The sequence below is a fragment of the Silene latifolia genome, chromosome X (genome assembly GCF_048544455.1).
Source record: "Silene latifolia isolate original U9 population chromosome X, ASM4854445v1, whole genome shotgun sequence".
Classification (NCBI taxonomy): domain Eukaryota; kingdom Viridiplantae; phylum Streptophyta; class Magnoliopsida; order Caryophyllales; family Caryophyllaceae; genus Silene; species Silene latifolia.
Genome location: NC_133537.1, coordinates 311,085,362 through 311,110,167, shown reverse-complemented (window position 1 = coordinate 311,110,167; position 24,806 = coordinate 311,085,362). Strand labels below are relative to the sequence as shown.

At 36.4% G+C, this 24,806-nt stretch overlaps 1 protein-coding gene across 1 annotated transcript; it reads left to right on the top strand.

Annotated features, from left to right (window-relative positions):
* The first annotated feature begins 13,139 nt into the window (after positions 1-13,139).
* LOC141620517 (uncharacterized) lies at positions 13,140-14,636 on the top strand. The gene is made up of 2 exons (XM_074437366.1): positions 13,140-13,791; positions 14,113-14,636. The coding sequence occupies exons 1-2, from the start codon at positions 13,140-13,142 to the stop codon at positions 14,634-14,636; spliced, it is 1,176 nt and encodes a 391-aa protein (XP_074293467.1).
* The last annotated feature ends 10,170 nt before the right edge of the window (positions 14,637-24,806 follow it).

The window sequence follows — 24,806 nt, the reverse complement described above, 5'->3', positions numbered from 1 at the left end:
TGGTGAAAGTGGGAGCTTGCTTCTTACCCTTCCTCCCATTCTTTTTTAACTTCCCCTTACTCTTAGTGCTTATGTTAAGCACATCCTTTGGAGGGTTCACATTTAACCCCATGTCCCTCTAGGCTTGCACAATTAACTTGTGCAATTATTCAAGAGACACATCCTTGTCTTGCATGTTAAAATTCACCCGGAATTGAACATACGCTTTGACTTTGGACAAGGAGTGTAGAATCCTATCTACAATGAGTTCTTTGGGAATTTCAACCTTTTGAATTTTCAAGGTCTCGACAAGCTCCATAAGTTTGAGCACATGAGAGCTAACCTTTTGGCCCTCTTTGAAGTCGAGATCAAAGAATGCCGCGGCCGCCTCATATTGGACGATCCGCGGAGTTTGTGAAAACATTGTCACAAGCTTGGAGTAAATCTCATTAGCGGTGCCCATTTTAAAGGCTCTCCTTTGGAGATCCGCCTCCATCGCAAATATCAAGACATTTTTCATTGCGGCGGACTCCTTATGGTAAGCCTCATATGCTTCCCTAGTGGCGGCGGTTGACCTAGTAGTAGGTTCAGGTGGAGAGGCCTCGGTTAGGTAACGAAGCTTGTCGTCACCTTGGGCGGCTAGTTTGAGTTGGGCATCCCAATCGGAGAAATTTGACCCATTCTTTTCAAGTTTACATCGATCCATGAAGGATCGGAGCCATGATGAATTAGCGAGAGGCGTGGCGTTAGGGGTTGGTGTTGCCATTTGTTATGAGAAAAGAAGTGGTCTACAAAACAAAATGGAAGGAGTAAAACAAATGTCGTTTTAATAATAATACTCGTAAAAATTTATAATTTAAACAAGTTTTATGCATTTTTCTAGTGACCTCTACCCAACTAGATAAATGATTCCAAGACCCAAATTCATATCGACTTAGGCACGGTATGGCCGATGAAACCCTTATCAATATAACTCGGTGGATTAACGTTTTAATCGATTCTACTTTTAGAACTCTTGGTCGATAAAATTACTTTAATAATTATTTATAGCCCGGAACACATGCAACTACGGTCACGAATACTTCCGTTGAGCTCAATCCAAATTTCGAATAAATGTGTCCATGATCCAAATCCACATCAACTTGGGCACGGTATGGCCGATGAAACCCTCATTAACATGAACTCGGTGGATAAACATTCATCACCCACTTCCCCTACGTAACAAGGTTTGTACCCCGGTAGGGCCGAGTGCACTCCCTCGCGAAATAGGTTTTCATGGTTTCTACTATTTGGTAAGGCTATGTCTCAATTAATTGTTTTAGCGAGAGGTCAAGTCAATTTATTATCTATCACGTTTTAAGTGAACTAAAGCGGTGAACTACGATAATTGTAATTGACACGGTCGATGAACTCGATTAGATAAAGATGCATGTTTTAGTTATGGCGATTTAGCGATGCATGCGACATATAAATAAAATGCAAAGCATAAAAATAAATCCTAGTATGGCCTTCCTAAAATAGAAAAACTATTTAACTATTACACATTCGGAAACCAACTCCATTGGTCCCTTGAACTTCGGTTGTGGCACGCATCTCGAGGTAACACCGTCTTTAGGTATCGTCATCTTGAAGAAATCCGTCTTTGGGAACTCCAAAATGAATAAAATTACATAATAAATTACATAATTTCATATTATACATTTGTAACTATAATAAAATAAATCTATTAAATTACAAAACGGTGATACAAGATCACAATAAATTACAACCGAATAGATATTCCCATACATTTCGGGAAATACCAATTAAAACTAAGGCCATACTAAGTAAAAATTACATAATTTAAAAAATTACATAAATTAAAATTATGACAATCATAAAGAAAATGCAGCATTATAATATGTATGAACATGCCCAATTTTATGCTAAATCGCCTTTAATTAGCCAATATCGTATATTACTCGGTTTTTACGGATTTGCTTGATTCAACATTTTATAATCACAAAAATTACATAAATTCATATTTATGCATAAGTTAATTACCCTAACCTCTTAGGACTCAAAATTTAGTCTTCACTAATTATTTGACCATAATTAACTCATATTACTAAAATTTGTTCATTAATGGACTTAAAATTATAATAAAATGCTATAAACTTCAAATAAATCACAAAATTTCAAATAAATTCAAAATTCAAAATTTAAACTCATGAACATTCTGGAAAAATATCATGACACTCATAATGTTCAAAAAACTTAGGTTAAAATTTCAAAATTTATCCGGAAAAACAATGTTGCGGTTTATCGGTTTTAACTAAAATAATCATAAAAACATGTGAAAAATTATATACATCAACTTTTCAATTTTAGATCTGAAAAAGATAATAAAATGCAACATATAATGTTTTTCCTTAGTCATAGAGTATGTTTTATTAATATTTCACTAATAAAGTCACAATTCATGCTATTTTTCTTCAAAAATCCATAAATCATGCAAAAAGACTTCCCTATAGCCTATTATTTTACACACATCTTTTAAAATTGCATGTGACAACATACTAAATTTCTATGACCAGATTCGAAATTTATCTCATATTAACCTATTTTTCACTTAAATCCAATTTTAATAATGAAAAATCCATTTTTCGAGCATAAGAAGTCCAACAATTATGAAACTTTACAGGTCATCTCAAAATAATATATATGATAACATATCCAAAAATCACTGGAAAATTCGAAGTTTAGCTAATTTTAGTCCGAAAATGACATTTTTACTCATAAAATCATATTTTAATGCCATTATTGTATAATATGAACAATAAAAATCCATAAATTAACCAAAATATCCTAAAAACATTTTAGGACCAGAAACTTAACATGCATGATGATTTTTGTGATATATCATAATAACACAAATTAAATACGTTTTATATGTTATTCTTATAACTCGGAAAAAACGTTTAACCGATTTGCATGCAAACAACCAAGGCTCTTGATACCGATTGAAGGAAAAGTAGATCTATATACTAACATATTCATATATGTTTTGTTAATTTACTCATAAAATTAATGGTGATCTTATGCATGCAAACTTATAATCAAAATAAAGAAGAAACATTCATCCTTACAATGGAAATTCGGTTTATATGGGCACAAGAGAGATCACCTTCTCTCTTGTTCTTGTGCTTTCCTTAGTGGAAGAACTAAGATCCAAGTATAGGATCTCTCCCAAAGCTATATACCCAAAGCACACTCTTAATAAAATTAATATTATGTATACTAGACAATATTAATTTTGTAAGAAAATTGACCCAAAATAATTTGGTTTTATCTCCCAAAAACCGGTTAGGAGAGGAGAAGAGGAAGGTGAAATATTTTTATCTCTCTAAAATATTTTTGGTGGATGAATGAATGAATGATACAACAAAAACATTTTTGTGTATATTAGGTAAAATAAGAGGAAAAACCAAGTGGTTTTTCCTCTCCAAAAACCGGGTGGAAGAGGGCATGGGAGGGAGCCAATGCATGCTCTAGTTGCTCTTCACAATGAACAATAGGTTTTGCATGGCTAGTCTTTAGGTAATCATCATGTTCTCCACTAATTTAATCAACACAATATTAGCCTAATACTCCCTTAATTTCGGTCCATTTAGTAATATGGACTCCATATTATCTTTGTCAAAATGTCAATTTGTCTTATGTCACATGTCATATGTTACATAAATTTGTTATGTATTTTTAACATATTAAAAATCAACGTATTAATAAAAATACGTCATATACAAAAAATCGACTTAGTAATTCATAATTACTTGTACCAAAAATTTTTACCAATTATAAATCACAACAATTTGTAGTTATAATAATTCATTCAAATTCAATTGTTTCCTTAAACAATAATTTCATCTGAGTAATGATACAATTCAATTACTCAGACCGTATCTCATTTTAATCAATTTCAATGAGATACGTAAATATTACTTCCAAAATCGTCCGTCAATTTTAATTAAATTAATTGACTCGTAACGTTATACGATCAATTAATTGATCAATTAAGAGTGTTGCCCTATAGGTATGACCTAGGGGATCAACTGATCACCACCGTCGCACGACAGTAATGTCAAACTCTAGTCAGCCAATCATTACCGATATGTGTGGACCAGTTGACAGTAAAATATTACTTCCCAATTGTATCCTTTACAATGAGATTTAAACCTGTGATCATCATGATCAACAGTCGTGATCGCATTATTGTCGGAGGACACATATTCCAACAGGTGGTTATGATGATGTGATCATGGAGGATGATGATGAAGAAGAGGAAGAGGAGGAAGGGGGTGAGGAGCATGTCACCCAAAGAGAAGAGGAGCCGGTAAATAATTAAGGGGCCCTAATGCGGTGGGTGAAGAGACTTGGTAAGAGGAGAAACTCCTCTCATTAGTTTGTTTTTGTAAGTCGGAGTTAGGATGACATTTGTCTTGGTTGAGACTTAGATAATTTATTTTTATGTTGTATAATCATGGCCGTAAGACCAAAGTTTGTTTACATTAAGGATATATGATGGTGTGGTAATCGCCATTGGAACTTATTTGCATTTTTGTAGTAAAATAGGCGAATTTGGAGAGCATTCCTCTTAAGGAAGATGCTGCCCAGTGACACTCGGTCGAGTGACCCTTTCACTCGACCGAGTGCCTTCCTACTCGGCCCAGTGGTGCTTCTACTCGACCGAGTGAACCGTATATGCCCCGTTTTGTCTAAATTCGACCAAGTATTGAGTAGATACTCTTGATTTGTGACCCCAATGGCCTCTCAGTAGTTGGGTGGGCGTACACAAACATGCATGAGTAACTTTCGTGAATAGTTTTCGTTTGACCATATTACTTGGTGTGTGATTATTGTTGGGTATGTTATTATTCAAGATTTGCTTTATTAACAAGTATTAACATGTCATGCTTAAATGGATAACAAAGACAACGTGATGATCTTGTGTGATATGTGTCGATTTTCGTGATTTTACTCAATAAAGCAAATGTCGATGATTTTCATAATGCGTAAAGTTTTGACATATTATGTGTGTTACATAGTGATCTTTTATGCATGATTGAGTCTTGTAATGGTTATAAACGGGAACAATTGTATGAAGTGGAGATAGACATAAATACATGTGTGATCATGTGGTATATTTGACGCGGTATGTGAATGACATGAGGAATATGGGAATGAGAAGTGTGGATAGTAATTGAGTCTTATTAAAAGAAGTAATTAATCGTATGGTGTTATCATTTCATAAAGTTATATGTTTTGGATATGAGGATATAAACCTCGTCATATATATATATATATATATATATATATATATATATATATATATATATATATATATATATATATATATATATATATATATAGCCATGAGTACGATACGAGAATAGTGACACGAGTCGGGATTGCTTACGGGATTAGAATACAAACGTTAAGTTTGACCTTGTACCTTGACCTTTTGGGAACCATAGGGGGAGGATTATATAAACGGTATTTTAGACGTATGAGGTTGTTTATGGATTCTATTAGGTGGTTTATGAGAGTGTTCACGATATTGAGCGGTGAACTTCAGGACGAAGTTCTCTTTTAGGAGAAGTGAATATAATAATTGGGACTTAAAGAGATATAAGCACGATAAATGTATGAGTGTAAGGGAGTGTACACTGTAAGGAATTACAAGAGTGAGTTCAATTGAGAGAGATGAGAACGACAGTGGCATGACAAGAGTAAGTGTGCTTGGGGAAAAGAGAAAGACTAGAGAGTCGGTAACGAGATGGGAACACTACAACAAATCGTCAATTGCGCCAAAAATTATGCCACGGGAATTTATCACTCGTGGCTAGATTCTGTTTTCCCATGGAAAAATTTATTTATTATTTTGGAAAAAAAAAATTATGCCACGGGACAATTTTTCCTGTTGAAAAAGGTGACTTGCGCAACGAATTAGGCTACACCCGTGACAAATAATTATATTAGCCACGAACTATTTCATACTCGTGGCGAGTATCTTTTCCGACTTAAATTAAGATATTTTCATGTTAAGGCAACCTAAGAATTGCTTGCTTAAAAAAATACAAAATCTGAATGAAATTTAATCAAATATAAATAATATGAAAATACATTTAAATAAGTGTAAATTGATAATCGGTACCAATATAATCACCATTTTTCATAATCAGTACCAACATAAAATTTAATTTGTAAATAGTACCAACTTAGTTCCTCCGATTAACAAGTAGTACCAACTGACCTGAAAGTGCGACTTAATTTTAAAATTTGAAATTTTCCGTCTATTTTTTTTAATATATTCCTATTCTACCTTTCCAATTATGTTATTATAGAACATCACCTCCCTCTCCATTGTTGCGTTTTTCATTTTCTTGCTTCCTTCTCTGCCACTTCCTTTACGCTTTACACAATTATTCGTCATCATATCAACCTACCAAATCATCAATTCCCAATTTTCTGCTATGTCACTCACCTCAGTGCAACCCCATCATCTCCGTCACCGAGCAACCCAGAAATGAGTCCCACCTAGTGCCCCAAATCCGACATCCAAGCCGAGCCCAGATGGCTTAAGTACAACAGCCCAGAAACGAGATTCAATTCCAACCCCGATTTCTCTCCTTCACTGCTCCATATTGTAATGGTGAAACCCGAAACCCAGATGCCATGAACCACCACGGCTCGAATTAAATTCCAGCGCTCTTCGAGATGCGCTATTACCCCCATGGACTCCGCCGTCAAGCTCACTCTTCGTGATGGGGATCTCCATGACGACCCCACTGAATATTGAGATCTAGTCGGGGTGGGGTCTTCAGAGGTTGAATGTTGAAGTTGATGTGCGCGTGAGGAATGGTAGCACTGAATAATGATGAGAGGATGAAGTGAATGAATTGTGTACTATGTAAGTTTGGATTGAACGAAATGAAATAAGAGGAAGATGATGGGTTAAACTTAAAATAAGGGTACTTTCGTTATTTTAGGGGAGTCTAAGTGAATAAGTGGCAGTTTCCGGCCATTTGGTACTACTTATTGATCAGAGCAATTAAGTTGGTACTGTTTATCAATTAAATTTTATGTTGGTACTTATTATGAAAAATGGTGATTATATTGGACTTAAATTAAGATATTTTCCTATTAAGGCAACCTAAGAATTGCTTGCTTAAAAAAATACAAAATCTGAATGAAATTTAATCAAATATAAATAATATAAAAATACATTTAAATAAATTTTTTTGCAAACACTTTGATCCTTTAATTAATACTTTTTTTTATTGTTTTATTTACTTGAATAAGAAATTTTCAAATTTTAGAAACTTATAGGCAAGCAAAGAAAGTTTATTGTCTAAATTTTTTGATTTTTTTTACAAATCACAATCATGTTTTGCATGTTTTTCAAAACATTGACAATTTAAGAAATTTTATATAATTCTATTTATTAAAGTCGTGAATTTATTTTAATTTCTTTTACCTTTTTAATTAAAACATTATAATCTTGAATAACAATCTTAAATGATCGTATAACATTTAAAGACATAACATATCAAATTAAATTAATAATTTATTTACCATCTATCTTAGAGAAATCTAAAATTAACATATTTTCAAACTATTTCATTCAAAATTGGATTTACAACTGTATCTGTAAGATAGTTATAAAAAGATTTGAATTTGATATAAAATTTAACTTGGTGAGAAAAATAGTTTGGGAATTTTTTTTTTGGAGTGGAAAAGAAACGACAATTAGATTTTAAAATTGATTAAATGAAATAAGTACGCTAAGAAATGAAAAAAAAAATGATCTCCCATAAATCAATTAAGGAAAAAAACATATTGGAAAAATTATCAATATAAAAAAATCAAGGGTTTATTGATAAACAATACAAATATAAGGACCCTTCTTCATGATCAATAATTAGTAATCAATACCAAAATATTAATTTGTTTCTACGATAGGTACTAAATCGACTAAAAACCTAATCTCAAGCTACTTGAAAAAGTCCAAAAAGCCATAATTCAAGTACAAATCTCCACTCACCCACTTTCGAAATCCCTCTCTTAGATGAAAACACCTTTAAAGTAGGAAATAATTAGAGTAAGAAGGCGATTTGGTACCTATCGTAGAAAAAAGTTAATATTTTGGTACTGATTACTAATTATTGATTATGTTAGTATTGCTTGTGAAAAAGATGACTAAAGTTGGTAGTGTTTAGCAATTTACCCAAAATTCAATATGGAGATTTTTTTTTTCATTGAAAATGAGCGTATCACAAGGAAAATATAGAAATTATAATAATTTATAGTCACATGTGCAAATAATGTAAAAAATTTAAGAAAAGAAACGATAAATCATAACAAAGAGAAATCAATTTAGGAAAATAAGCGATTCTGTTGTACGACAATGTTTTTCATGTTTTTTGGGTTAAAAGTGAATACTTTTTGGTTAATAGTGACCACTTAGGGAGAAAAAAGACCTTTAATTATAAAAAAATAGTCATTATTTTTACCAAAACATGGTTACATTTTTCATACCGTAGATAAGACGGTCATACAATAGAATTTACGTAGAAAAACATATAAAAAAATTAGTACAAGAGAAATGAAAATAGGAATATCGATGAACTAAATAAATAAAAAACTGTTAGGAAAACACGATTAAATTTACTTTTTAGAGAAAATGGTTTAGCAGACTTGGGCAAAAAAATAACGTCAAAATCATTAGTTGGGAGGGTAACATCGAAAATTTGATTGTTTTGACAAAATAATGTTTTTCCGACAAAAATTCGTAAATCATGTAACATTTTTTTAATTAATAGTACTAAAGGTAAATTTTGAAAGAAAGAAAATAAATTTAAAAGGATTCAAAGTGCTAATTATATCAACAAAATTAACTTTCAATTTCAATAACACATCAAAAAAACTCTAGAGTTAAGTGTGCTCATGTGAGAAGAGTGTTAGGATGGGTGACTTCCTGGGAAGCCTTTACGGTTCCATATTTGATAACATATCGTTTGTGAAAAAAAAATTATTTTACGTTTTATTTATTTAATTTTCATATATATTGTTTGCCACGGGATTACTTTTTTGTCATGGGAGTTATTAGCCTTGAGAGAATCCGTGGCTAAAAATTTAATAATAGGCCACGTTCTTGTTTTTCCCGTAGCTATCTCTTTGCCACGACCACTTGCGCCACGTAAGGTATTCCTGTGGCAAAATGATTTAGCCACGAAAATTTAGCACTTGCGCCACGAATTTAGCCGTGGCCCAAGTGGTCATTTGTAGTAGTGGAAGAGACTTGAGAGAGTGTTGGAAAGCAGAGAGTGAGGCTACTAGGATATTATGGGACTCATACAGGGACCTTGAGATACGTGAGAGGACCATCGGACTTGAGGAGATACTACTCGAGAGTAGAGTATAGTCATACACTAGCACTACTACAAATACAGACAACCACAACGGCCCTTTAACAACGATTATTCACGAAAATCACAATAGACGTTGTAGAATGTATGGCGCGAATTTCACTAAAATCAATTACAACGGGTATGGTTATAAAACCGTTGTTATTAGTTTTAACAACGGGTCACACATGCACAACCGTTGTTAATAATTTGGCGCAAAATTGGCACAAAGTTAGTGAAAAGTAATCACAACGGTTATTTTTGAAACCCGTTGTTAAAACTTATTTAACAACGGGTGTTTTTTAAAACCGTTGTTAAAACATATTTCACAACGGTTGTTGTTTAATAACCGTTGTCAATACCTTCCACACTATAAACCACAGAAACAGAAGTCTGCTGCAGCCACAAAACACAACCCTTAATACACAAACACAAACACAGCAGACAAACAAACACAAAACACATACACACTCTCTTTCTCTCTTTCTCTATTTCTCTCTTTCTCATCGTCGCTTTATCTTCTCGCCGTCATTGTGATTTCATCGTCTATTACGTTCGTATTTATCAGGTAAATCTCCGCCAATCACTTTGTCATCGTCATTATTTTCTTTTTCTATTTATTTCTTTTGCATATATGTGTTTTTATCGACCATTATGTTATTTGTTTAAGTATTGTTCGCATAATTAGTTACTAAAACAATGAAGAAGCAAGATGAAGAAGTAAGATAAACATAATTAATATATATATATATTTATAAATACATAAATTAAAAAAAAAAAATTACATATGTAAAAATGCAATTCTTATATTTTCATGGAGGATCTTATTGTGCTCTATCGTATCCATCCTCTCCTCCTTGGCTATTTGGAGGTTCCGTTCGCATTGCTATATCGTCATATAGCTGCAATCACGCTGCTCCGTCAAGCCATCTTCTTTGGCGTGCTTCAGTGCGGATCGAGCTTCCGCAAGGTAGCTCCTGAAACTTTCCTCAATATGGAGGAACCGGCGGATGAAGTTGTTGTTGTTCTCGATCATGGTAAGAGTCTTTAGGATGAAATCATTCATTTTCTTAGAGTTTTTGAGTTTGATTTGAAAGATTAAGTAGAGTTTGTTTTAACAGTTAGAGTTTGGAGATGAATATATGAGATAATGGAAATGTTAGTTGAGATATGCAATGTATTTATACTAAGCAATGTGTGGGTTGAGTTAATTGCTTTTTAATTAATATATATGTTAGGAAGTTGTGCCATAATCATCATCATCTCTCTCAATAATGCTGCTTCAAATCCTATTACTAACCCTTCTCATTCCATATTATCCGTTCATATGTACAGTGAATGTCAGTAATAATGCATGCATTGGAATTCTAACAGTAGTAATTATGCATGCATCTAGTAATATTTAATTTATTTTTTTTTATTTTTTAAGAACAAACAACAACGGTTATTTTAAAACAACCCGTTGTCTTTAGTTATAACAACGGTTTTGTATATTACAACCCGTTGTTATAACTTTCCCCCCAAAATTGAGTCACACTTTCCACAACGGGTGTTTATACATAAAACCGTGGTTAATAGTTTTAACAACGGTTTCCTTAAGTAAACCAACCGTTGTTAAAACCTTCTACAACGGACGCTTTAACAACGTCCGCTTTTTTATATAACAACGGTTTTTGACCGTTGTTATAGCCTGTATCTGTAGTAGTGTAGACCAAGTAGGACCTGGACTAGACCTAGTGAGACTACAGTGCACCGAGTGTGTTCCGAGTAACTTGTTACGGACTGAGATTCGGCTGTTTGGCTGGCGGTCATGAGGTGTCATCACCGATTTGTGGGTACGTCTGGGTGTGTCCCTTTACCGGTTTGATGATTGCATTATCGTATTTGAATTAGGTCATTGGCATGTTGCATATTTACATATCGTCCAGTGCCTTGTGTCTTTATTTATCGAAACTGACGTGTTTTGGGTTGTGTGTAATTGTCACCTATTTCTGGGGTGGCCCGTGTTGATCCATATGATATTTCCGATTATATGGGGAGCAGTTCGAGTACATGTTTTGCTTGTTAGAGTGTTCGGGGTTTGGGCCACGTTTTGGACTTGGAGTCGAGTACATAGCTATATGGTAGATGACTTAGTTGCTAGTGGAGGTGTACTATGTATAGTTTACACATTTATCTATTTAGTCTTCATGTAAACATTTATTAAACATTTATTTATATATAATGTTTCACAATCGTATTTCCGATTTCACTACCTCGGGAAACCGAGATGGTAACATCCTCCCATTACCTTTAACTGGGTAAGAAGGGGGTGTTACACCTTCATTCTTCCACATTTTACATACACAAAAAAAATACAGGAAACATTATATCTATTATCTACTTCATTCTATAAATTGAGAAGAGTTCCCACTTCCGTCTTTTGTGTGCAACATAGTACGGAATGAGGCGTTAAGCCTGAAGTTGGTGACCCAGGAATCCAAAGAGAACCATAGAGGGGGGTCGAACTAACTTAGGGTAGTGTACCTACATGACGTCTCAATTAAGGTTATTATTGATCAGATAAGTTCACATTTCCTAGAATCTAAGTTAGTTAGAACTTTTCTGATCTTTCTTATGTTACTGTTTTCATTTGGTTTTTTAATCATGAAATTCCTAACTGAAAATTCGGATGATTCCAATAATAACCAATGAATAGTTACCACCATTCTTAAAAACTCGTTACCCATTTTAAAATGCTACCCAGAGTTGTTCCTGACCTTAGTAACATGACACTTTTAGATGGGAAAAATTATAGGAGGGTCTGAGAAAATCAAGTTTTATTTCCAGTAATTAATATGAAACTAATTATGTGTTATTTCAAGAACCGCAATCCACTGAAGTGTCTAGTTTGTCCGAAACTATCAAACTCGATAACAAATCTGCAAAAGACAATTGGACCGTGAGGTGTCATGTTACTCTATATGGTCAATAACCTGTTTGACATCTATTGCAAAACTAAGGCCGTTAAGGAATTTTGGGATGCCTTAGAAACTAAGTATGAGTATGCCTCTTTCCACAAAGCAGCATCAACTGATCTCATAGCCTATATGTTTTTACAAGGTGGTTAAAATTTGAGATTGTTGATGGTAAACCGATTATGGATCAAATACATGAGTATGAGAATATGGTTTCTGAAATAATTGGTTAATGGATGGTGTTGTGCGAGTTTATGCTGGCTAATGCTCTTATTAAGAAATTGTCGTCTCCAACTTGGGATGAGTATAAGAAACATTTGAGGCATAAGAAGAAGGATATGAAATTATAGGAGCTAATTGGTCATATCAAGATAGAGGATGCTACTAGAAGCCAGGATCGTGCCAGAACTAACGCTAGTAACAATGTTAAAGCTAATGTTGTTGAGTACAGGAACACATGTACAAACAAGAGGAACTATGATCAATACAACAAGCCAAAAATTCTAATAAATCAAACAAGACAATGACAAGAAATTGTTGGTAGTGTGATAAGCCTAGCCATCCCGTTTTCAAGTGCAATGCCAAGAAATCATATGAGCAAAGACAACAAAATCAAGGAAAACACAAAAATGCATCATGTCGAAAATTCTAAAATAAAGACAATAATCAGTGTGGTGGGTAAAAGAACTATAAATCTAACAAGCCACAAGCAAATGTTGTCGAGGGTTCAAGTGAAGGTGATGATATAATTACTCCAATGGTGTCCGAGATAAATCGGGTGGGAAACTTAGTGGAATGGATTATTGACAGGGGAGGTACACGCCATATTTGCACCAACAAGGATCTCTACAAGGAGCTCAAGGATGTTGATGACAAAAAGGTCGTGTATGTTGGCAACTCCAACAGGTTTCCGGTCCTCGCCATTTGCAAAGTGCACCTAAAACTCACTTCTGGCAAAGTGGCGCTTGACAATGTGCTATATGTGCTTGATATGTGCAGAAATTTCATTTCTGGTGCTTTATATAATAAGGCTAGTTTTAAACTTATTTTTGAGACTGATAAGTTAGTCATGTCTAAGAATGGTCAGTTTGTTGGGAAAGGTTTTTGTAATGTTCGTCTATTTGTTCTTGATGTTGAAATGAGTGCATCTACTTCTTTCGTTTACATCTTTGACTCCATTGATATCTGCCTTTATAAACTTGGACATGTTAACACTAAATCCATAAACCGCATGAAAATAATGAACTCATTGGCTAATCTGATTTCTTATGACATGGATAAATGTCAAGTATGCAGGGAAGCAAAGCATTCTAAGAAACCTTTTAATGAAGTGACTCAAAGGCAAATTGAATTGTTAGAACTTATTCATACCGACTTGGCTGATTATAAGAGTTATGAGAGTATAGGAGGTAAAGATATTATATAACATTTGTGGATGATTGTTCGAGATATACTCAGATTTATTTGTAAAGGAATAACAATGAAGCTAAAAGTATGATTTAGTTTATAAGGTCGAGGTTGAAAACCAACTTGATAAGAAGATTAAGCGTGTAAGGTCTGACCATGGTGAAGAATATAAAACTGATTTTTTGTTGGAATATTGCCAGAAAAATGATATTATACATGAGTATTCAGCCCCTTATACCCCAAACAAGATGGTGTAGCTGAAAGAAAAAATAGAACTTTAAAGGATATGATGAATGTCATGTTATTATTTTCTGGGTTGTCAGATCTTAGAAGAAGTAAGATACCTAGCGTTGATAAATCTTTTGGCCCCGACTTTATTGTGGAGGAGGATGGTAGGTATCTAGATGTTGAGTTTGTTGGCATGCATATTGCGGAGGAGGATCCTAAAAGCTATGATGAGGCTATGAGATCAGTTGATGCTGCTTTGTGGAAAGAGGCCATTGATAGTGAGATTGAGTCCATTATGTCTAATTATACTTGGGAGATTGTTAACTTTCCTCGTGAATGTAAGCCTATAGGGTATAAATGGGTGTTTAGGAAGAAGCTCAAGGCCGATGGGACTATTGATAAATTTAAGGCCAGGTTGGTGGGTAAGGTTTTCACCCAAAAGTCTGGTTTAAACTATTTTGACACCTATTCCTCGATCACTAAGACTGCTTCTATTAGAGTGATGTTTGTTATTGCTTCCATGTATAACTTGTTTGTGCATCAGATGGATATGAAAACTGCGTTTTTAAATGGTGATCTCGATGAAGAGATTTATATGGATCAACCTGATGGTTTTTAAGTGTCTAGTCAAGAACATAAAGTTTGTAAACTTAGCTTGTTAATGTAACACCCCGTATTTTATAATAATTTTTTATTATAAAAGTATTTTATTAAATTAATTATTTTGAAGTTTAATAATAAATTTTGGAAATATATGTTTATATCTTCCGTTCTCTATTTTATTATTTCTCGTTTTAATCTACTTTTGGAAGGGTTAAAATGTCCGGGCACGATTTTACTATTTTAATTTCACAACTATTTTTTCTTATATAAGTCCTCCAAGCGTTTTAATATAGTCCAACCGGATTACTAATCAGATAATCCATTGTATGAGCTAATGGACCCAAAGCCCACTAATTAATCCCTTTATAAAAGAAAACCCTAAGCTCACAAGTAGGTTGCTCCACCTATTTTTCTCACGTGAAAGTGCCGCAGCACGCTACACGCCTCCCTCCTCCTTTTCTCTCTTTTGTTCTTCTTTTCTCCTTTTGACTCCATTGATGAATATCTTTCCTTCTTCCAAACTCATACACAAATTATATTTTCACAATCCTTGCTCTTATCCTTACAACATATTCTTCTCCAAATAATTTTATGGAGATTATTTGTATGGACCTTTAGACCTACCTTTAAGGTCTCTTATTTTAATGAGTGAAGAACAAGAATAGCCTTTCAAGGCACTTTCAAGGCATTTTCAAGGGTTTCGGTCTGTGCATTTATTTTTTGTGTCGCTTTTCGGGATGTTGACACGTGTTGGAGACAAGGCTTTGTTGGTCGTTTTCTTTATGGAGGTTTTCATTAATTGCTAAAAAGGTAACTAGGTGTTTTCGTTTAATTGTGTTTATGCCAATTGATGTAATTTACATGATTTAATAATTGATTTGTGAAATTGGTGCGTGTCTGATTGTTTATTATCTTGTTAATTATATTTTTGCATGTTTGTATATGATTTAATGTTTTAATTATGTCCCGTATATTGTTTACATGTTTATTATGGGTGTCATGAGCGCAATTAGGGTTTACGAATAAACCCTAGTGGCGGCATGATAGGCGGCCAAGAGTGCTCTCCAAAGTTATAGCTTAAGCTAGTATAACCTTGATGATGATTCGAGTGTTATAGCTGAAGTTGGTACAACTTTGGGTTGTTACTCAAGTTATGGCTGTTTGAGGCGTAACCTTGGAAATATGATTCACGGTTATAGCTGAAGCTACTATAACATTGAAGTACGAGTTAAGGTTATAGCTGGAACAAACGTACCTTGAGATTTATGGCTCATGGTTATGGTTGGAACTGGTATAACTTTGAGTTTCGTGTCAAGGTTATAGTGGAGGTAAGTATAACTTCAAGTCGTATATGTTGAAGTTATAGTCGAGGTTACTATAACCTCGCATCCAGAGTTCATGTTATGGTTAGGGTTACTATAACATTGAATGGTTAATATTAAAAGTTATAGTTAGAGTACTATAACATTGAATGGTTGATACTTGTTTCACATGTTATGTGGTGTTCAGTTTTATAACGCTATGTTTGCATATATCGTTTATTACTCTTGTTCATATAATCGTAGGATGGTCAGCTATATTATTCTATGATTTGATAATGATGTTATTCATATGTATGTATGGTCAGTTATACTGTACATTGTTTGTGGGCTAGTTGTATAGATGACGTGAGGTATTAGTTACATACCGAACGGAATGAACTCATGGAACCCTTCGGGGTCTGGTGTATGGTCTATGGTCGGGGGGGGGGGGTAATGGAGGCAGTTGTTATACACTCTGGTTCCCGAGTGTCGTTCCGTGTACATTTATTGCACCGAGAGTCTGGCCAGGTCTTAGACATATAGGCAGTGGTTATACGCTATACATAGTACCGTGGAGGCAGTGGTTATACACTCCACACCGATGGAGGCAGTGGTTATACGCTCCATCAGCTAGAGGCAGTGCATTATACACTCTAGTAGTTAGAGGCAGTGCGTTATACGCTCTAACGGCGTTCGCTCCATTCGGATATGCTTTGATGATAGCTTTGTGCCTTCTGTTGCTGTGGATCGTGTGTCACCATGTTTACTATGCTTCAATGCTAGCTTTGTGCCTTTTGTAGATGTGGGTCGTTTGTCGCTACTAGTCTTGTAAGTGTTCATGGTCTAGTGGTTGCATATGGTCTAGGTTTGCATGTTTGCATCCGTCTAAGGTAGATGAAGTTATGGTAAGTTTGTGTTGGGTTTCATGAGTGTAGATGATCTCACATGTTTACTGGTTTTACATTTTAATTGTTAATGATTGTTATTTATATTCAATTGTTGTAAACATGACTGGGAGAGCATCTAGTTACTCCCGACTGATTGTTGACCCCCATTCTCAGGTTGAATGCTCGTCATTGTTTGGAAGATATTGTTTGGGATGCATCAAGGGGCGAGACGAATAATAAATTAGGAGTTTTCTTTTATTTTTGAGAATCCTTTAATAATGTATTAGTTTGTTTTTGGTTTTAGTAGCGAACCGGATTGGTCAGGTGTTTCCGCCACCTTGACCCTTTTATCAGTATTATACTCTGATATTTACTTTATATAAGTTTTTCCTATGCTTTATAATCTGGGTTGTTACAGTTAAATCTCTGTATGGACTTAAACAGCAGGCACCGAAACAATGGTATTAAAAGTTTTATAGTGTGATTGTTTCTCTTGGTTTTAAAACTAGTGATGTTGATACATGCATTTATATGAAGTCTAATGCTAGTGGTAGTGTTATTATAACACTTTATCTTGACGGTATACTTATTTTTGGGACTTCGTAAGATGTTATTGATTCCACAAAATGCATGTTTAAAACTTATTTTGAAATGAAAGACATGAATGAGGTTGATGTGATTCTTGGTTTAAGAATTACAAATACGAGTAAGGGTTATTGTTTTAGTCAAGCTCATTATGTTGAGAAAATTTTAATGAAGTTTGGTTATTTTGATGTTGAGCCTTCAAGAACACCTTTTGATGCTAATTTATACTTAAAGAAGAATCTATCTGAATGTGTGGATCAAGCCAGATATGCTAAGATTTTTGGTAGTGTCATGTATCTTATGTGTTCATCTCTTCCTATATTGCATATTGTGTTGTGAGATTAAGCAGAAATGCAAATAATCTTGGTCATGATCATTGAAGTGTATTAGTTCATTTGCTTAGATATCTTAAAGCTACTGTTGACTTTGAATTATCTTATTGGGGTTATCCTCCAATTTTGGAGGGATATTGTGATGCTAACTGAATCTTAGAGAGTAATGATATACACTCTATGAGTGGTTATATTTTTATTTTAGCAAGATCAGCGGTATCTTGGAGATCATCCAAGTAAACGTGTATTGCAAGATATACAATGGAATCAGAATTAATAGCTCTCGAATTGGTTGGTTGAGAATTAGAATGGTTGAGAAGTTTGGTAGCGGACAATTCTCTTTGGCCAAAGCCCATGCCATTCGTACCACTACATTTTGACTCGCAAGCTGTCATTCATATAGCCAAGAATAAGGCTTATAATGGCAAAATTAGGCATATACGCCTAAGGCATGATATTGTTTGTAACTTGATCAAGTTTGGTGTTATTTCTTTAGATTATGTAGGGTCGCAAGGTAATATTGCCGATCCGTTGACAAAGTCAGCAACATATTTCCTTAATTCGAACCATATTCAAGAAGCTCAAGAAGACGGACCACGCTATGTGGGATGATGATTGTCAAAAGGCATTTGACAGAATCAAGGAAATCTTGGCTAAACCACTTGCGTTGATGCTACCGCAGAAAGACCAACCTTTATCTCTGTATCTCACAGTCACAGAAACAGCCATGGGGGCTATGCTCGTGCAAACCGTCGAGAAAGAAGAAAGAGCTATATAGTACCTTAGCAAGAAGTTCTTGGAATATGAGACTAAATATACACTTCTTAAAAAGACATGCCTCGCTTTTGTGTGGGCAACCAAGAAGCTACGTCATTATATGCTTAGCTACTCCGTTAAGGTGTACTCAAAGAGGGACCCTATCAAGTACATTTTCGAAAAACCCGTTCTAAATGGGCGTTTTGCAAGATGGACTTTTATGCTCTCAGAGTTCGATCTCAAATATGTACCTTTAAAGGTCATTAAAGGACGAGCAGTAGCGGAATTCTTCGCTGGAAAACCCAATCCATGATATCCAAGTGTGGATACCCGTATCCGTCGATATTGGAATTTATAGAGAACCCGACAAACACCCGATGATGATAGGACACATGTATTCTTTAGTTGTCATTGTCATTATTTGGAGCTCGTTTTACGAGGTAGAATGGGCGTCGTCGATGAAGTATTTTATTAATTTAAATGATATTTAAATTAACGTTTTTAGTGAATTCATTCTGTTAATTTAAATGATATTTGAATTAATGTTTTTAGTGGGTTCATTTTGTTATTTTAAATGATATTTAAAATTAATGTGTTTTTTGAGTGAATTCATTTTTATTTAGTTTAAATGATATTTAAATTAAAGCTTTATTTTGAATTTATTTTCTTAAGTTATTTTATTGAAAATAAAATAAATATTTGATTTGAAAAATCATTTTATAAGTATATTTGATTTGAAAAGTCATTTATTTCAATTTGTTAATTGGTTTGAAAAATCAATTTTAAAAGCGAAAAAACTCGTTTTGCATCGTGTGTTTTGAGCTCGATTTTAGCTCGGTTTTTAAGCCCGTTTCCTTTGCGAATTGGCACGAATCTCGAGTACACTAACCCACCTATACCAATACCCATCAACCCATGTTCGAACCCCCATACCATGGCCCAAATTCTCGTTCAAAACCAACCACAAGCAGCCCGCACCCAAACCGCAAACAGTCCCCTGTTTTGCGAGCCAATTCCCGAGCCCAAACCCGCTTCAAACACTACCAAGACCCGTACCCATTAACCCTAACCCATACCCTAGTATCCTACCCATATTATCCTAGCTTGATCACCAAGAAATCCCCCAAAAACGAACCCTAGAAACCCCTCCCAAAACCGATGGACAGCAGCCATACGGGATTGAGCCCGACTGCCTCCTCCTCTCTTTTAACCTACTTTAACTCCCTATAAATACCACCCCTTCACCATACATTCATTCCTCTAAGTTCTCCATACATCCAACCATCACCCACAAGCTTTAAACCTCAGAAACAAACCCTAAACATCCTCCAAAAACCCTAAACAAAACCGACACACAAACTGAAACTGTTTGTGTGTCTCCTTCGAAAACCCTTTCGTTCCTCCATCAAATCACCATAAAAATTCGAGTTTCTTGTTCCTAATTAACCACATAACATCCATCTACACATTAGACAAAGATTTACGAGCCGAATTGACCTTGAGAGCACACGAGATCCCTCGAAAAACAGAGTGAAATAACACTCTGTTTTCGCGGTTTACTCTTGTCTGTCCAGTTCTGTTTGTGCTCGTTTTTCGTGCCCAATAACCCAAATCGAGCAGGGGTCGCTTTAAGATCCTTGTTCTCCTCTCTTTCTAGTTTCCAAAACATCTTTCGGATCGAATTTTCGTCGTGAAACGAGGGAGATATTACTGTTTTAAAACTGCTGTCCAGAAACTTTCCAAAACGCGTGTTGCTTTGTTACTTCGTCGACGACGGCCTCTCGAGATAAAATCTACCATCGATTACGACCCAAGACGGTGTCAACGATACATGTAGGTTGAGGGTGCATCAAATCCCCTTCTCTTCCCTCTTTTTATTTCGTTTTTTTTATGCCTTTTTTTATTGTCTTTTTTTGTTTGTTTTTCGTTTTAATTATCGTTTGTTTTAAATTAACTACGAAACTAGTTAGTCCGAGTATGAGTTAAAGTACCACCATGAACACCCGCGTTGACTTGAGAGGGGAAAAGAAACCGCTCCTTCTGTCGGTCGTACACCCCCGTCTCATTTACATATCCTCGTGTTCAAGGTAGGGCATAAATAAAACGGGTTATCTAACTTCGATCTTCGCTTTTGACCCTCTTACTGTTTCGGCCAAATCGACGGACCTTAGGACCCGTTGCATGTTAGTTTAACTTCTGATTGTTAACCTATGACGTAATTAGATGACTTTAAATCAATTTAATAATCTAATTAGACACTTTAGGTGGCTTCGACGTAAGTTATAAAATCAATCGACGATTTCTGTAAATAATTGAATGCATCTATCTCTTTCACCTAATTTCTCGCTAGTATAAGAGTGCGTGATTAGCACCTTCTTATTGACACTCGATGAGTTAAATTAACTAGCGAATTTAACCTAATTGGACCCTTTAGGCCGTGTAGAATGCACCCTTGCGCGACAATCAATCAACATCGTTTTTAACTCGTTTTCTAACTTGTTTTCGATTCCTTTTCGCAATCATTCGATCTAATCAATAAATCTAACTTAGGAACTAGGTTGGCTTTGGTTGGGCCGTGGTTGGCCGTGTGTTTGGCCGTGTGTTTGGCCTTTCCTATTTCGTTTGTTTTTGCATCGTTCGTTCTTTATTTGTTTTATCACTTGTAATTAATTTATGTTTCTTTGAGTCACGTTTTGTAATCTATTTGTAATTAGTTCTCCTTTTTGAGTCAAAACCTTTTAAAAAACCTTAGTTTTATTTGGTTAGACGGTTGTTCCCAATGCTTGTAGGAGCGTAGTAAACCGCATGTTGCTTAAAGCAACATGGCCCGGTTTATGCTAATGCATGCTTTGGTGCGTAGCCCAATGTCTAATTCGATGGGATTAAGTGAGAGCACGCAATACGAGGAGGGACCCACGGCCGTGTGTCATGTAGGCCGTGAGTCACCTCCCCCATGTGCACGGTTTTCAAGGCCCAATGGCCGTGTGTTTTGTGTCGTGTTTTGAGTTGTATGTAGCAATTGTATTTAGATCGAGTTGTATCTTTAATTTGTTGTTGTGTCGGCATGAAATGCCTGGGTTGTAATAGGTAGATCCCAACGGCTCCCCCATTCCCCCTTAAGCCTTGTTTGCTTTATTTGTATGTTGTTAGATCAATCAACCCACATGCTAAATTACAACTTTGACAAAGTTAGTATAGTTGCATCTAAATCAACATAGAAACTTCACATGTTAGGATTTAAAACAACGTTTGCATATCATACATCGTACGTAGCTATGACCTTGTTTGAAATCCGACACTTGACTTAGTAGAGGCCGTTATCGACGGGCGGGGTTGGGTGTCCTTATGGGCTTCCCAACACGTACCATCACCCCTTACTCAAGATCTATGGTTTGTGGATCCGTCTAAATACCATTGGATTACGAGAGTCATTCAAATCGAGTGATATAGGGTACAAGTCTTTATCTTTAATCACTCGTAGTCGATTGGCTTTATGCTTTTCGATGAAAGGTGTAAAGTTGACTTGAACGGTTCCAAGTTCCCAAAAAACTTGGTGGCGACTCTAATATGTCTTAATTCGATTCGAAAGAACCTCGAGTCGATTATGTCGTGTGTGGATCCCGCGGACGCAGCTTCCCGAGGGCCTTGTCCACATTTGGCGACTCACTGGGAAAAGAGGACTAGTTACACTGTGTTTCTAGGGTCTTTTCCTCCGAGGTGAAACTTGAAAAGAAAGTGTTGGAAAGTAAAACATTACTCATAGTGCTACGATTCATGCATAAACCCTTAAGGACTTGCCCGGGCCGTCCCAGCGTTTCTTCGTGATGCGTGGGGGGCGACGTCCCACTATGCCAGGAAGCTGCACATTGCTCGCTTCCACTTCGCCTCGCGTGGTTCTTGGGAATGGGGACGATCTTCTAGGTACTTTACCTTAAGACACCTCGCTTTATAAGACCGCAAAAGGATGGAGGGCATAGACCTTCTTGTAGAAGACTTGCCGAGACTTAGAGATGTCTAGGAGCATACATCCTTATAGCATGAGAATGACAATGTGCAATATGTTTTCCCGAGTCTTTTTTTTTCGAAAATTCCAAGTCCTTTTCAAAACCGAACTTTTGAACAACTTACTTTCAAACCTAGCATGATTTTCAAAACGCGGAATGCTGCCCAAATAGGACTAGAATTTCGGCCCAAATTGAGCTTTTATAGCGGCATGATGCTGCCCATTTCAAATCTCATTTTCAAATCAATCCTTCGTTTTTCAAAATCAATCCAAAATGTTTCTCGAACCTCAACCAAGCATGAAATGCGTCAAGTCGTGTCCGGGTCATGGCCATGTTAGGCCGGGTATGTTTCATTTTAAGGGTCTAGAACACGACCTTGTTGGGTCACCCAAACTCACCTCTTGGGCTTTGAGTCATGTTGGTCGACCTTTTGGTCTAGAATAGTCCACAAAAAACGTCCAGGCTAGGCCCTTATGGACGTTTCACGCGAACCCATGGGCTATGTTAGCCCCATCACGGGTTTGGTCACACCAAGTCCAATTTAGAATCGAGTTATGACAGCTTGAGTCATGTCGTTTTGTCGAGTCTAAAATGAACCAATGTCTAAATCAAACCGTGAGTCGAACCTTTGGTTAACCAATCTCAAGTCGAGTCTGTGTTTGAGTCAAGTTGGGGTCGTGTCCTTAAGTGTGCAGGGGCTCTTACTTTAAATATTGACTCGATGACGGGGTTTTCTTGTAGAAAGGCCGCCCAAAACCCGACGTCAAGCAATGGAAGATGTCATTAACAAGCTTACTGAGGCCGTGAACCTCATGATGACCCGAATGGAAGCAATCGAATCTAGGCTGAGTGAAGATTCACCTCCACCCCCTCCACCGCCGACGATCCGGAGAAACGGTTCAAGTTCATCGAAGACCGTTTGAAGCTCTCCCGGGGAAGAACATCCACTATGAGAATGCTAGGACCTACGCCCAGCTTCAGATAAGTTGCCCACGAACATGGTACTCACCGACATCCCAAAGTTCAAGGGCACTGAAGATCCAGTCCACCATGTTAAGGCCTATAAAGGGTACTTAGCACCGAAGGGAGTACCTGCGATATGCTCTCTCGAAATCTTCGCCCAATCTCTGGGTGAACACCCAAAGGCTTGGTTCTACAATCTTGACCTCAAGAACTTCCCCACTTTCGAAGATATTACGGTGGAGTTCTCAGAAGCACTATGCTTGACAATGTTGAGATTCAAACCAACATAAGAACCTTGGAAGTCATGACACGAAAGAGAAAGAGGGCTTTACTTGAATTCCTCGCAAGATGGCGCGGCAAAGCGTGAAACTAGCTAAGAAGCCCGACGAAGTTGAAATGGTGGATAAGTTCGTAAAGAACCTACGACCTGTTTACCGTAATGCTCTGAAATACCAGAATTTTGGTTCTTTCAAAGAATTGATAAGGATCGGGATAAAGGTAGAGGACGATGTCCGAATTGCTGAAGCTGAGAAGCCAAAGGGATACCAAGGGGCTTCGTCATCTAAAGCAAAAGCGCCCGCAGCGGCCCACTTTGTTGAAACTGTCAATCTCTTAGATGGACAGTCAAAAAGGCCTCCGCGCCAAGCTCCGAGGGTATTCAGCGATATCGGGTGCACTTACGCCTATGCTCTCCAAAGGCTCATGGCCCAAGGAAAGTTGAAGCCCATTGGTCCAACTGCGGACCCTCCTGCCGATCAACAAGGCAAATGGTTTAAACCGAATGCCTCTGCCTTTCATCAAGGGAAGGGACACGATCTCGAAAGGTGCTTTAGACTAAAGCACGAAATTCAAGATATGATTGAGAACGGAACGCTCCCAATCCCAGCTATAAAACCCAACAACGTCACCAATCCATTTGGCGACCACACTAACTTTGTCTCTCATCAAGATAGCGTCGATTACTCTCACTTGATCCGCCCATATCGTCTAAAAGGGGTTTTCGTCGGAAGAATATTCGTGGATTGCTCCAAATTCCTACCAAGCTCGAGAAACGAGATTACATTCGGGGATTTTGTTGTCGATTGTACTCCTTACATACTCCGAAGCGGCAATGAAATCAATGGCGTTTGGGCCGATGACGAGGATGATGTTTACCTCGTCAAAGGTGCGACAATTCCTCACACCCAAGAAGAAATCTTAAAGGTGAGGCAAGATGCCCTAGAGTCAAACCATTTGACTAGATCCGGACGCCCATATCGTGTGGAGAAAGCTAAGGATACCCCGAGTAAGGCACCTCAAAAGGAGCCGGCAGTGGTCGAAGTTCTTGGTGAAGGGTCGACCTCCGAGGCTTCCCTCAT